Source organism: Conger conger, chromosome 14 (assembly GCF_963514075.1).
Source record: "Conger conger chromosome 14, fConCon1.1, whole genome shotgun sequence".
Taxonomy (NCBI): domain Eukaryota; kingdom Metazoa; phylum Chordata; class Actinopteri; order Anguilliformes; family Congridae; genus Conger; species Conger conger.
The window spans coordinates 11,323,291-11,336,835 of record NC_083773.1 but is presented as its reverse complement, the minus strand read 5'-3'; the positions used below and the strand labels follow the sequence as shown (position 1 = coordinate 11,336,835).

General features: G+C 41.9%; 1 protein-coding gene across 1 annotated transcript in view; it reads right to left on the bottom strand.

Moving 5' to 3' along the window:
- Positions 1-4,974: 4,974 nt before the first annotated feature.
- The window catches only part of cntn3b (contactin 3b), a 44,532-nt gene continuing 35,961 nt past the window's right edge, over positions 4,975-13,545 (bottom strand). Inside the window, exons 14-22 of the mRNA XM_061219678.1 lie at positions 13,109-13,267; positions 11,896-12,045; positions 11,170-11,240; positions 10,332-10,566; positions 9,899-10,008; positions 7,354-7,540; positions 6,786-6,898; positions 5,826-5,991; positions 4,975-5,248 (exon numbers count right to left, since the gene is read on the bottom strand). Of these exons, the coding sequence (XP_061075662.1) occupies positions 5,148-5,248; positions 5,826-5,991; positions 6,786-6,898; positions 7,354-7,540; positions 9,899-10,008; positions 10,332-10,566; positions 11,170-11,240; positions 11,896-12,045; positions 13,109-13,267 (1,292 nt within the window). The 3' untranslated portion in view covers positions 4,975-5,147. The remainder of the gene's footprint in view (positions 5,249-5,825; positions 5,992-6,785; positions 6,899-7,353; positions 7,541-9,898; positions 10,009-10,331; positions 10,567-11,169; positions 11,241-11,895; positions 12,046-13,108; positions 13,268-13,545) is intronic.

Sequence of the window (13,545 nt, the reverse complement as noted above, 5' to 3'; positions counted from 1 at the left end):
GACACATGTCTATTGAGGTCATAATGTATGAAAAGTGGCATGGCTGGCCATAGATTAAATCACTTGTCTTTATTCAGCTAGCTGGTCAATAAGAACGATTTCTTCGCACAACTGCATTGTACGTAGCTCTGGATAAGAGCGTCTGCCTCTAATGAAATATAATGTAACTGTCCCCCTTTTAAAATAATTCTTCTGAATTAACCGTTTGGTTACCAGGGGCAAGGTGTGCTCTACTGCTCCCTGAAATCTACCCTGGATCGTCTCATTTGGTAGTCTTGTAGAAGCCTTTTGATGGGAAGGCAGATGCCACAGAAAAGCCAGACATACAGACATCTTCAGCAAGGAAGGCAGCATATGATTGAAATACAAGCTACAGACCACATCGTATAGACAGGGTCAGCTGTGTTATTAAAGGCATTACATGACTAATTGTGGACTATACCCACATCATATTGTCTCACCTACACGGAGCTTCTCATTTCTTACTCCACTCCAGAGGCAGTTCCTGTTAAGGTATAGAAACAATTTTCCCGTTCATAGAAAGAATGCAAGCATTATGCAGCTGCAAACATTTTTATTAAGTTAGTTTTATAAAATTTCAACACAAATGCACCAAACAATATTTCACATGCACAACTTTAGTATACAAGACAAACCAATTGCTTTTCAATATGAAAACACTATTTTAGACTGGTCATCTCATGGAGATCACAAAGCATTGAATTAATACAGCAGTATTAAAATCAAAGGCCAAGTGTTGTAAAAGAGAGGGCAACACTTTATTTGACAACTGTTGTCATGACATGGAAATGACAGTGTCAGCGTGACATAACACAGGTCATGTACTGTAATTTCCTTTCATAACTATGACAAACTGTTGTAACGAAACAACCGGCAGTCTGTGTTTTGCTACAACTGACATAACCTGTATGGAAGGAGTACTATGACAGGGGTCTCATAACCACACCATTTGAAGATGACTATGTCACTGTCAGTCTTATCACTGTGGTGATCATGTTGTTACTTAATAATGCTGCAAACGGACTCATACTGTAGTTGTGAGGTCCAGAGGCTAAGGTATGTTTTAAAGCAAATGGACATTGGCACATACATAATCTATCAAGTGGAACTCATCGCAACCTACACACAACAAAAAGAACTCATAACAAGGTGTTTTTGCATGAAGTATTTGACAAGCTGGCATACAGTGACATAGCTGTCAAGTAATTATTGGCATCATCATTTTCAAAAGTCGTGGTGAATCAGAGTTATGACACTCCTGTCATAGTGAGCCTTCTTACAGGCTTTTAAGCCAGTTGTGTCAACACAAACTGTAGATTGTGACATTACAACAGTATTACAAACATTTGAAAGGACATGACACTTATTGACAGGTATTTTTTTCATGTTAAAAACACAGCCATTTCAATGTCATGATGAACACAGTCAAATACAGTTTTACCAAAAATACTTGTATGTCCAGTTAGAAAGCTAAAGTTATTACTTTAACAATACTACGCCATGCTGTGTCACATCTTTTTCATACTTATCTGAAATGTATCAGTGTTGTATACATTTCAATCCATTTTCCAGTTGATTTAATGATATTATATCAAATTAATTTCATATACCCTCGTGTCCTTGTATTTTGGGTCTCACATTTACATATTTAACATACTGTTTCATTAGAGCCATTGCCCGCAGTATAAACAAAAATACAGCATCTTGTTTCCAATTCATTTTACAGCTTACAAGTGATAACACAACACACAAATAAAACATGTTCTTTTGTTGAAGCAATTCAGATGGCAGGCTTTTCCTTACATTAAATGGGCAGTAACAACACTTATAATACACATGAATACATAAACATCTACAATAAGTACAGAGTAACTGTAATTCCTATGCAAGAACCACAAGACAAGTTTGATCTGAGTTCGGTAAAGATGGCTTAAATGGTTGTGTATGGGATACTGAAACTCAAAGTCAACTTTTCTTCTTCATTACTGTATCAAAACATTTACTTACATAGATATAGCATGGTTTTTCATTATGCACTTCCAATGTAAAAGACTGCCCATTTAATATAATGCGAGAAACCTCGTATCATTTTGGAATATGTACGTTCCACATTGTACATGTGAGTAAGACGTTGGCTTCCGGGTGAATGCTATTACAGAGACTATTTCTTTGCTCTTCTTTTGGGTTTTGAATAACAATGGGTGCCCTTGGGTTTACACATTTTGTGTTTTGATTTGTCACTTCACTGATGCTGCACTCCCTTTTTTATATTGACAGATATTTTCATTTTTGCTTTGCCCTGCAGTGGCGGGATCCCTTCCCAACAGTATAGTTAGCGTGAAACAGCACAACCTGAGCATGGTATCAATGAGAGCTGTGCTCCTAGTGTGTTTAGTTTAATGGCAATTTCTCTCTCTCACAACACTTGGCCTTTAACGAACTGAATGAAAACTTTCATTTCCATCCTTTTGGTAGATTTGTAAGTGCTAAGTATTACAAACCCACTGACCATAATCTAATATAGTTTCTGAGCCCACTAAAATAACAAAAGAAAATGTTATCACTCGAGTACTGAGGAATTACAATAGCAATGGAGTTAACACAACTTTTCAGCAACAAGGGAACATGATTAAAAAGTATTACACGTATATTACATTTCAGATCACTTTGTTTTTTGATTGTTTTTGTTTTTTTTGTCTTTCCATAGTTGATTATGTTCATTGGTTAAAAGGGTGAAATGTATGTTAAACGTAGCTCGGTATGCGGCGTGGTTCTAAAAATAAGCTGAAGAACAGAGACGTGGGAAAGCGGGAGGACGCATGAAACCATAACCTCGCGACACCCGCAAACAGGAACGGTGGCATCAGTCAATCAGCCGTCGGGACTGTGACAGCCGCAATAATAGGAGAGAAAAATCAATATCCCATTGACTCGGCTGCGGCAGTCTAATCAAGCAGGCCAGGCCTTTGTGAGAGCCCTGGAGGAGCAGATAGGACAGCCGGTGCGGAGGGCTCCTCTGGCTTCAGGGGCCTCTGGGGCCCGTGCACCTGTTCCAGTGGCTGAACACTGCGGGGCACCGTGTCACCTTGGTTCATTTCCTTGTGCTTTCGTTCGACTTTGAAAACAAGTGCGAACGCGAGGCCGTCGCCTGAAATACTGTCCGAGCAGAGCCAGGGTCGAAGGCACAGTCCCTCGTTTTTACAAAATGGGAGTCCACGCGCAAACCCCCGGTCCCCCGAAGCATCCGGGGAGACCCTTCCGGTGAACTCTTTCACTGTCCGTCATCCGCGTGGTCGGAAACTGTCCTGACACGCTCCGGTTCTTTCGAAGCGTGCCTGCACACATTTGCTATGATTTACCCATTTTGATTTCGTTCTGATTTCCCCTGCCATGGTGTGCTTTATTTAGATAAAAGCTCGTAAATCACACCACGGATCTGAGCTCACATTTATTATGCCGGAGTGTACAGTTGACCAGAAATGTAAAGCAGGTAATTTCCAGGAATTCCCCACCCATCTCTGCTGCCTGCCAAGCTTTCAATGCGTTTGTGATTATCAGTGTCAGCATCTTTAATAAGCACTCTCTTACCATTAGTGCACTTCGCATCTGGGCTTTTAGCCTTTGAACTTACAGCAGCTTAGTTAAATATCACTGATTAGGTTGTAATTTATGGCTCTCCCTCATCAGTAACATGAGTCGTACGTATATGTTTGCTAGTGAAGGCACTAGTTTTAGTTTAAGGTGACTCCCAACTTTTTTCAAATGCAGCTGTCATTATCTTTATCGTTGATGCTCGGCCAAGCATATTACTGATGAAACTATAATATACAGCAAAAAAAAAAAAAAAAAAGTGAGTCTGATGAACAAAAAACATGAACAGCATCACACAGATGCTCTACATATTCAAAATCCCAAGAATATTTCACTGTGCACAGAATATATACCATACTATGCTTTTTTAAATATATAAACCCAAAAGCACAGTATAAAATATTACATTTGACCAAATGTGCAGTGAGGAGGATCTCAGTTTTTTTATTTTTTATTTTTTTGTAAAATCTTTAAGGACATTTTATTATGAAATAATAGTTGTGAGTTTGTTAAGAGGCACAGGTGATCGTACTAGTTTCTAGCCCTGGTCCCTGTTAATAAAGACATACATATAAATGGCATACATTGTGTTTCTTTTCACTTGTATTTTGCTTTTACGTCATCACACCAATGTCTGGGTCATAAGCTGAGCTGATCATTCCAGTTTTAGCTAAATTAATCACACAGATGACAGAGTGGTAAACTTTGGCCGCGTTGTGCTTTTTTACCACCTCGTTTAGCTAATTAGGAGCTAATTACAGTTGGCAGGTCCATTGCCTGGTTCTGGCTTTCGCATAAAGACAAGGGTATTTAAAGAGTTCACACGTTGACATATTTGCTTATTTCCACTGTTGCCACTGCATTAATCTTAAATGCATTCCATTAATATTGAGAATGTACTTAGGTTTTCATCATATCCCCTCAGAAAAACCTTACTGTAAATGACCACACATCTTTTGGTGAGAGTACCAATTCCAATTCAGAATACCAATTCTCAAATGGGATGTTATTTCAGACCTATCAGAACAAATGTGAGAGATAATGACCCGGATAGTGTGTTTTTTCCAGCAATGTCATCAACAGAAACGAATATGATATGCATTTTTTGTCAACTACTTTGGTATGTAAATGGAATTAAGGCATTTGTATTTTTCAAGGATCCTCGAGGCAAATAAATTAGTAATGTTGACATCAGTAATCCGGTATGGAAATATGTATAGTTGGCATCTTGAAACCTTTTCATACACCAGTATTATGGCACTAATATGGCATAAGGTGGCACTGTGCATAAGAACATGCATGCTAATTTATCAATAATAGTATTTCTTTTAACATTTCAAATTACAATATGCATTACCCCATTATGCCATACTTGCCATCAACATTATTATTACTATTCTTTTTGTATGAATTGTAACTTCAGTACCAATGCGTACATATACATACAACCACAGAGGGGTGAGCATATCACTGCTCACGCTCACTACAGAGTAAAGAAAACGCTAAGATGAAGCAGGAGACCGCGGCCCCAGTGCTCAGATGAAGCTGAACCTGAATGAGGAGAAAACCGTGATGAAGAGCAGTTCCAGGCAGAGGGAGACGGACTCTCCCGCTCTCGAGCCCCGTGCGCCCATGCCTGAAACAGAAAAAGAAAACCCCAAACATTACAGATATTTAAGACCAAAAATGTTTACTTTTCAAAGGTGGAAAAAACCTTCGGCTGCGTATCTGCCGCCTCAAATTTTCTGACAGCGCATCATAAATCAAGGGCCTACGCTGAATACAGAGTGCCCTCCGTATCTTCATTATTAATGGCTTTCAACAGGAAAGGCCATTAAAGAATTGTGAAATGATAAGCTTTGTATTGCATGGGAAAGCAGATCTCTTCAGAGTGGGGCTGAAGCACATTTCAATTCCGAACAGCTGAGGAGGACGCCTGCCCCTGTTCTGCATGCTGCAGCGCCGGCCAGTCAACAAGGAATAATAACCCGCTGGCAGAGATGGATTGCACTGCACATGAATTTCCCCAACAAAAAAAAATCACATTTCTTCGACCCGAAAGAAGTCTATTACACGCGGATGAAACAGGATCCGAGGAGCCCGAAACCAATGTGCCATTACGGTGATTGAGTCATCATTAGAAGCCTATCAATTCTTAAAGAAGCAACACAGAGGGAGAATAAGGTGTGTGTGGGGGGCGGGGGTGAACTTACTTAATTTATGAATATGGATAGGTTCACTTCCTACGCCCTCTCCTCCTTCGCTTAAGGCTTTGACCTGAACGAGATAGTCGTCATTGGCAGAAAGGGTCAGTTCTGCTGTGGTTTTGTTGGTGGTGATTGCGTTCATGTCACCGTGTCGCTGTCTTCTGTACGAGACCTTTAGACGAAAACCAAAATCATAGATTCAGGCAGAGGAAAATAACTTCCCACTGGTAGAAATGCATTAGAGACTGCTTGTGAGAATGCTAAACTTGTTAAATTGAGAGATACAGCTGCAGGTTGTGTGTTAACAAGGGGGTTGAGCCAGCCTGAAGTCGCCGTGCTCGGTTTGCTTTAGTTAGCGTGAGGTGAACTGCGCAGTTGACCCTGTGCTTGGAAGAAGTCTGCGTGCTTCTGACCTGCAGCCACAGAGCACAAGGTCAGCTATTTGAGCTCAGACCTGCTGATGCTCCAACATTACAAAATGTTACTCACAATTGCACCCGCACCACTGTACTGTGACGAGAGAAACTCAGTCATTAGACATTAACAAACATAACAGACTCCAAAGGACACCAAAATGCCTCGAATCGACAACAGATACTGAAAGCTTTCTTACGTATACTATATCTGCACTAAGGAAGCGATTGAATACACCTGACTAATCAGAAACAGCTGGGAAGCCAGCTGTCCAATTACATTTGGTCCCCTAAAATGGAGGGACTATGTATAAAAAGGGATGTAATTCCCACATGGATTACCTGATACGGATGTAAATGCCCTTAAATACATACAGACTGCACTGCATATGTATCTTTTTGATGAAATGAATGCTCCAATCAAAATGTCCACTTCAAAATTCTTGCAATTCACCCAATTAATTAGCCATGGAAAAAGGCAGGTGCTGTTGCCTGTATAAACGCGCTATCAGTTGGCATTCGGCAGGCAGCAGAACAGCAGCCTGGCACTTACTTGGTACCCCGTGACTTCTGACTCTGTCTCCAAGGCTATGACAGGGTCCCAGTGAAGGGTAAGCTGTGAGCCAATCAGATTCCACTCTATATTCAGCGGGGGCTGTCCTGGGGCTGAGTGAGAGAAAAACCCCAAAACGTGTGAGTTCACACTTCTAAAATGTCCGTCTCATCTACAGTACCATCCCGGACTCAAGGGCCGTAGCCCATTTTATTTTTACTCCCCCCCCCCCCCCCTCCTCCCCCCATTCGTTGTGCAAATCAGGTTATCGGAGTCAAATCCAGGTCAGCAGATAGCAATGTCATGCATTATCAGTCGCTAACTCGATAGAAACCTGACATATCAAATTCACAGGCACCTGTCACTTGACAATTGAAATGCAATTTCCTGGAAAATCCCCTTTGACACCTAATCTATGATAATGTACAATGTGGAAAATAATACAAAGTATCACAGTTGCATCACTCGATAGCGTGCGCGTGTGTGAGTGTGTGAGGACGTGTGAAAACTGTAGTTACGTGGCTTAACTGTAACTTGATTAGGAGCGTGCATCGTTTCAGAAACTCACGTGGCTTTTTAGTGGTGGCGTTGACTGACACAGACTGAGGGCCTGTTCCAGCGGTGTTGAAAGCACTCACGGCCAGAAAATACTGACTGCTTCCTTTCAGCCCGCTGACGTTAAGGGAAGTGTAATTTCCAGAGATTCTCATTTTCCCCACCGTTTCTGGCTTGGTATCATCTTCCCAATATACCACCTTTCATCAGAGTGAGAAAACAAGATTATGGCAGCTTGTGTGAAGAGACCGTTCTTAAAGGCATTTTTCTCCTGAAGAGGACTTAGTGTCAATCCATAATTTGTTGAATAAAACATATCATAGTTTCATAAAAAATAACATGTTTGATATCTTCTGATTGCCCATTTTTGTAGCAATATCAATCCAATGTGTTTGCGTTCTTAAATAGCTCATCGACGTGCTATAACACGGGAGGTGCTAGGTGCAAGGGGATTTCAGGAAGCACACACAGAACATTGCGTTAAGCAGTGCACAGCAAGGGCCGATCCGTTTCAGGATTTTGTGCCAACTTTTGCTCTTAATTATTGAATTAGTTGAATCACATCTTGATCGGACATTTGTTTAAGCACAAGCTACAGTCACACAAGTGTATCGTAAAGATTTTACTCTGCTCAAGTGCAGGGGTGAGCCAGCATAATTAATACAGCTGTCAGAAAACAAAAAATTTAGGAAACTAGTTAGAACAAAAACAAAAAGCCTGCCCTCCAGGACCGAAGTTGTGCATCCCTGCCATTAAGTCAGAGACCCTCTCCAGAATCTCTGCTTGCATCCAGAGAAGAAGACAGTGGAAGCGAAACGCCAGTGGTAGAAAGTTTTTGATAAACGAGGCTACTTGTGGTTGCATGGGCCGACACAATCGAAATGGCAAAAAAATCAATGAGAAGAACACCATCTTCAGATAATAACCCACAGCTGAAGTAACCAAGGGAAAACTAAAATAAATATAAGTTATAGTTTCTCAAGGTGGAGAAAGCTGAGGGAAAAAAAGCATCTGGTAACCGATGTGTAGCATGCTATCTTTTGGTCCGGTAAGCTCCTCTGAAATGAATTTGAAGATGTTCTTTCACTAACAGTGAAAGTGAGCCTCTGTACTTACATCGTTCATGCACAAAGCGACATCGATACCTAGCGTAACCTCCTCCTTTCCTTCCTTTTATGAATAAAAACTACTACTGAGCTTATCGACTAGCATCATAGGCTACTCACACAGACTGACATCGCTACCTAACCTAATCTCCCTTATTTGTCATGGTTGATGTCTCTTACAGTGTCTCTTACAAGAATTTTCAAATGTCACCACATGTTGACACTTTGTCTTTAAAATGAGGTTTCATATGTTGCTCAATATTACGGTGTCGGACAACATTTTGGACAGTCTCCGGGCTTACACCCCGAAGCAAACCAGTTCAGAATGACCACCAATGGCCATACATGTCACTAAATCCACCAAAACTGAAAAATTAAACATAGACACTAAGAGAAAAAGGTGGCAAACGAATTACATTCTTATGTAAGCACATTATCCACTCCAAATTAACTATTGGTTTTAATATTAGATTTAATACGAGAGCCATTTGTTTTATATCCTTTGGGGGAATGTCTGAGAAAATTTACATTGCATTATAATTCAAGACAAACCCAACAAAATAAATAAAACAGAAAGGCTGAGTTTATCTTAATTATAACTGCTATAATATTAATGGCATTAAGATGACTTATAGAGGGAAATATGTGTTATATACCCTGAAGACCGAGTGAGCAGTTAGTGTTCAGACTGTAGGCAGACAGTTCTAGTCAAATAAATGAAATGCACCGTGCAATCATACTTATATCTCAGGCTTTTGAGGATATCGGCAATTGTGGTAAACAGCATGAGCATTCCTACTGCAAATAATAAAGAGGTAACATTTCAATCAACAGTGGTGTCTGTTCAACATAAATATTGTATGTAGTGAAATAATGCAACAACCTCTAACAGAACATTAAAGCCTTTTTAAATTTAGATAATAATTAGACAATATTTAGCTTCCTGCCTATTCCACGGCATATCAGTGATATCAGTGAGCAACGCTGTTTTCGCAAGTCTACTTGAAAACAAAGGCTGTCGCTGAATCCAAGCACAGAATGCAGATAATTAGTTCCCCCCCCACCCTTTTGTAAAATGTCCTTCCAAAGTCCTGCATGGTGACATAATAGCAGTATTCTTCCAAGACAATAATATCAATGCCATGGCTACACTACATTTTGCCACCGAGGACCAGAGGTGACAGAAATGGAAAGAGCAGTGGGTGAAAATGCATGCCACTCTTTATATTTTCTAAATGGAAAAGGGAAGGGATGCTTTTATTGCCACTGCCAAGGCAGCCAAAGTCATTTAAACCCAAAGCATATACATTTTTATTTTTTTCCAAACGTTTTCTAGGGGACAGTTATGATAAAAAAAAAATGCAATTTAAACTTTAAATGCTGGTAAACAAAGTCATTGCATTTTGTGCTTTCCTTTTGGAAATTCATTTCCATTTTAAATAGGCAATGTACCTCGTATCCAAGGACTCTTTCAGGGATTGGAAGCAGGGCCGCCCAGGCTACTTCAATTTGCGATGCTGAAATACTTCTTGCCACAACTCTCTCAGGGCCGATGCTCGGCACTAAACAGAAAAAATCTGGGGTGAGAATTCAACTTGCGTAACTGACATAGTTAAAGAGCCCGGCATGAATCGGATAAAGGTACAGCAAACTTAATGAACACAGAAGCGTGTTGAAGGTTTTGTAAGTGGCCGTATCTCTCACTGATGTAAAGGCGTATGGCTGTGACAACTGATATCAAGTTAGCGTAAGCTGCACACTTCGCCGAGGATGACGTTCTTAAATAACGGTCTTCATCACTACTGTTAAAAAAAAAACAAAAAAAAAACACCTCAGCATAACAGCACCGGGACTGTTCCAGAATGTTCTGCATTGTGATTCTTACCTTCCTCTGCAGAGAATACTGTGGCTATTGAGCTGAAGGGCCCCTCCCCTCTGTTGTTGTACGCCCCGACCTTAACGTGGAAAGGAGAGAACGGCGGAATGGTGTCGTTTCTGAAAACGTAGCGGGCCAGCCCGGGGGTCGATATGACAGCGCGCGTCCAGGTCACCGCACCCAGGGGACGGAAGGCGATGATGTACCCAAATCCCTCGCCGTTCTGCAGTTCCTCGGGCACGGGCTGGGAGCAAAACACAAAACTATAGTGATATTAAAACACATAGAGACAAAGACACAGACTCAGCTAGCCTTTGTCCACACGACTTATGCCACCAAGGGATCTCCGCGATTTACAAGCGAGGCGTTACACTGCGGTTGGGCAGGGATAAATGATTCACCACCCTCTTCTCAAGCGGATGCCATGTACCTAAAACATGTCGTTGTGCATCCCCTCTAGTAGCAGGAGCTTTCTCCTGGAGTGCCGTGTGGGCCGTAGGCGGGGTGTCAGAAGCAGGAGCAGCTGAGGTGTGAACAGCTCGAGGGGTTCAAACGGTCATTCCAGAAAAGGAGAAAAACACAGGGAGAATCCTGTGCATAAATACACTCCCGTCCTGTGTGAATCTACGTCGTCTGCCTTGGCACGGGAAAGGCGGCTGGGGCAGGCTTCAATGAAACACTATTTCCGAGCTCAGTCACACTTGCAGGAGGTAATGGGGCCCCAAGGGCTGCCCGTAGATGAGCTGGCTTCGGCTGAGATCATAAAACGCCCCGCACAATTCTACACAATTAAGCAAATCCATTAAGCGGCGACGGAGAGAACTGTAAAATGTGACAGATGACTTACCTCCCATGTTATTACTAATTCTGATTTGGTGCCACCCCCGCCTCCGACGTCCGTGGGAGCGGTGTCGGGAACTGCATGGCAAAAACCCAGAGGACGGATATTACAATGCAGTCAGGAGCACTGGGGCACCAGGCCCGCGCGCCACCCGTTCCAGGCTCCGGAGAAAGCTTTACACGTTTACTTATGCTACCGTTTTCCATTTGAGAGCACACTCCCCTCGGACAGTGAAAAAAGACAGGAGAGAAATCACGCGGGGGTTTTTTTTTTTTTTTTTTTAAGGCTGCAGAGTTCCAGGTTTCATCTTAAATATGCAGCGAGCACCATACGGGTTGACAACTGTTTGTGCTGCATATTGCCACTGTAGGTTTGGGGACCGCTCATGTGCATCCAGAGATATATTTGTAATATCTACTATGTCAGAGGGGCAAATGGATCAAATAAAATACAAGAACTGTGGTTTGTGTGTGAGTGTGTGTGTGTGTGTGTGTTGGTGTGCATTGTATGCAGAGTTTTATGACAGGTATGTATGTGCATGTACAGGCACGAATGCGTAGCTTCATTTATATATTCCTTTTATCTGAGAACTATAGGAACAGTACATTTCTCTTCGGCCCTGTACTGTTGTTGTTGATATACGCAAGCATTTTTGTATTACTCTTTACCAATGAGAATAAGACAATAAAGCGAACTGAGCGAGACTGAATTGAACAGGCTGATGATACTCACCGGAGTCCTCAGTCCTCGTCATGACGGAGGCCGGACTGGGCTCCCCCATGCCCACGCTGTTTCTGGCCACGGCCCGGAACTCATACTCCACCCAGGCGTTCAGGTTCACCACAGTCGCCGTCAGAGTGTTCCCGTCGATGGCTTCCGGAACTGGTCTCATACACGACAGAGCGAGAGCTCGTCATTTTCCGTCAAACGACAGCAGAAACGTAACAGAGGTGACATAGGGCGGCGCGGGGGAGGGGTGCTTTTCATGGCAGTCGCTCGCCGCACGTCTGTGTTTAGTTAGAGATAATGTTCGCAGATTGTGTTACTTCACACTCTCTCGTTTTTCCGTGAAAAACACAGTGACACCTGTAATGTTTCGAAGATTCAAATTAAATGCTTAAAACGAGCAGTAACTGCTGTCTGAGCCTGCTAATCACAGACACTAAGAATAAAATTGTTACATTTGAAAAAATAAGGGAACCAATAGGGAAGCCTTAATTGAAATGGATTGTTAGTGTTTTGTATACGTTCTGTTAGGTTTTTCCATGTCAGTTTTCTGATCGGCAGTATACTAAGTAACTCCAAAGAATGGAGATTTCTTTTAAAAATTATTTTATAATGTATTCACACACAAAAAAAACCTTTTCTTTTGTCCAAACTCATCTTTCCTTCTCAGTTCTCAAACATTGTGAGCCCTTCGCTCCCAAGGACTCTGCTTCTGAAAGCCTAGCTTTAATATCCTTGAGCTCAGGTTGCATGGCCAGGGGGAATCTCTCCAACTGAATATAACATTAAACATTATTACTTATCCATTAATATACATGCATACACTATCTGAACATAACATCATTGTCCAAGCAGCTTTAGAGTAGACGTTTATTTTCCACAAACATTGAATGGCCAATGTAAAGCCACCAGATATGTCAGAAACAGTAACTATGCCAAAATATCCTTCATCGCAAACAAAAATGTTCCTGGACCAATTGGAAGCAAAAACTTGCACGAAACCTGAAATAATAGCAGGAAATTAAACATTCCTTAAAGTTTCCTTTTTTCTTTTTTCTGTTTTAGATCCCAAATCCCCCACAGTGATAGTTTGAGAACTGGTGGAATAGACCACTAGATACCCTTTCAATAGTAAGGCAGAGTGTTATTACATTACCGCTGCTCTTGAATTACAGGCCTGCTGCCCTGCGATGCGGTCTCAGTGGCCGTGTCATGGTACCTGTAGCGACTGCCTGCCATCCCACAGTAAAGGGCGTCCTCGCCTGGATGATGTAGCCTGTGATGGGGCTTCCGTTATCTCTACCAGGGCTCCAGGAGAGCTGGGCAGTGGTGTCTGTGATCTCCTCCACTGCTACACTGTCCGGGGCACTTGGAGGACCTGACTCAATCAGACAATTAGCAAAGTTAGCTTTCACAGCATCGCCCAGCTATGGACTGCACCCCCTCCCAAGAGCCATAAGCTCGCTTCTAATCAAATCTGAATTTTCTATTCAATTGCGGAGAAGGATTTCTAATTCATAGACAGTACATTAAAGACAAAGTCAGTACACTAAAGGCAGGTTGCGTACTGCAGGTGTCCACTGGTCCTTACCCTGTCAAGATATACCGCTGTGTGTGTGTTTGTGTGCGAGAGATTCGGTTTAGTTCCAAAGAATG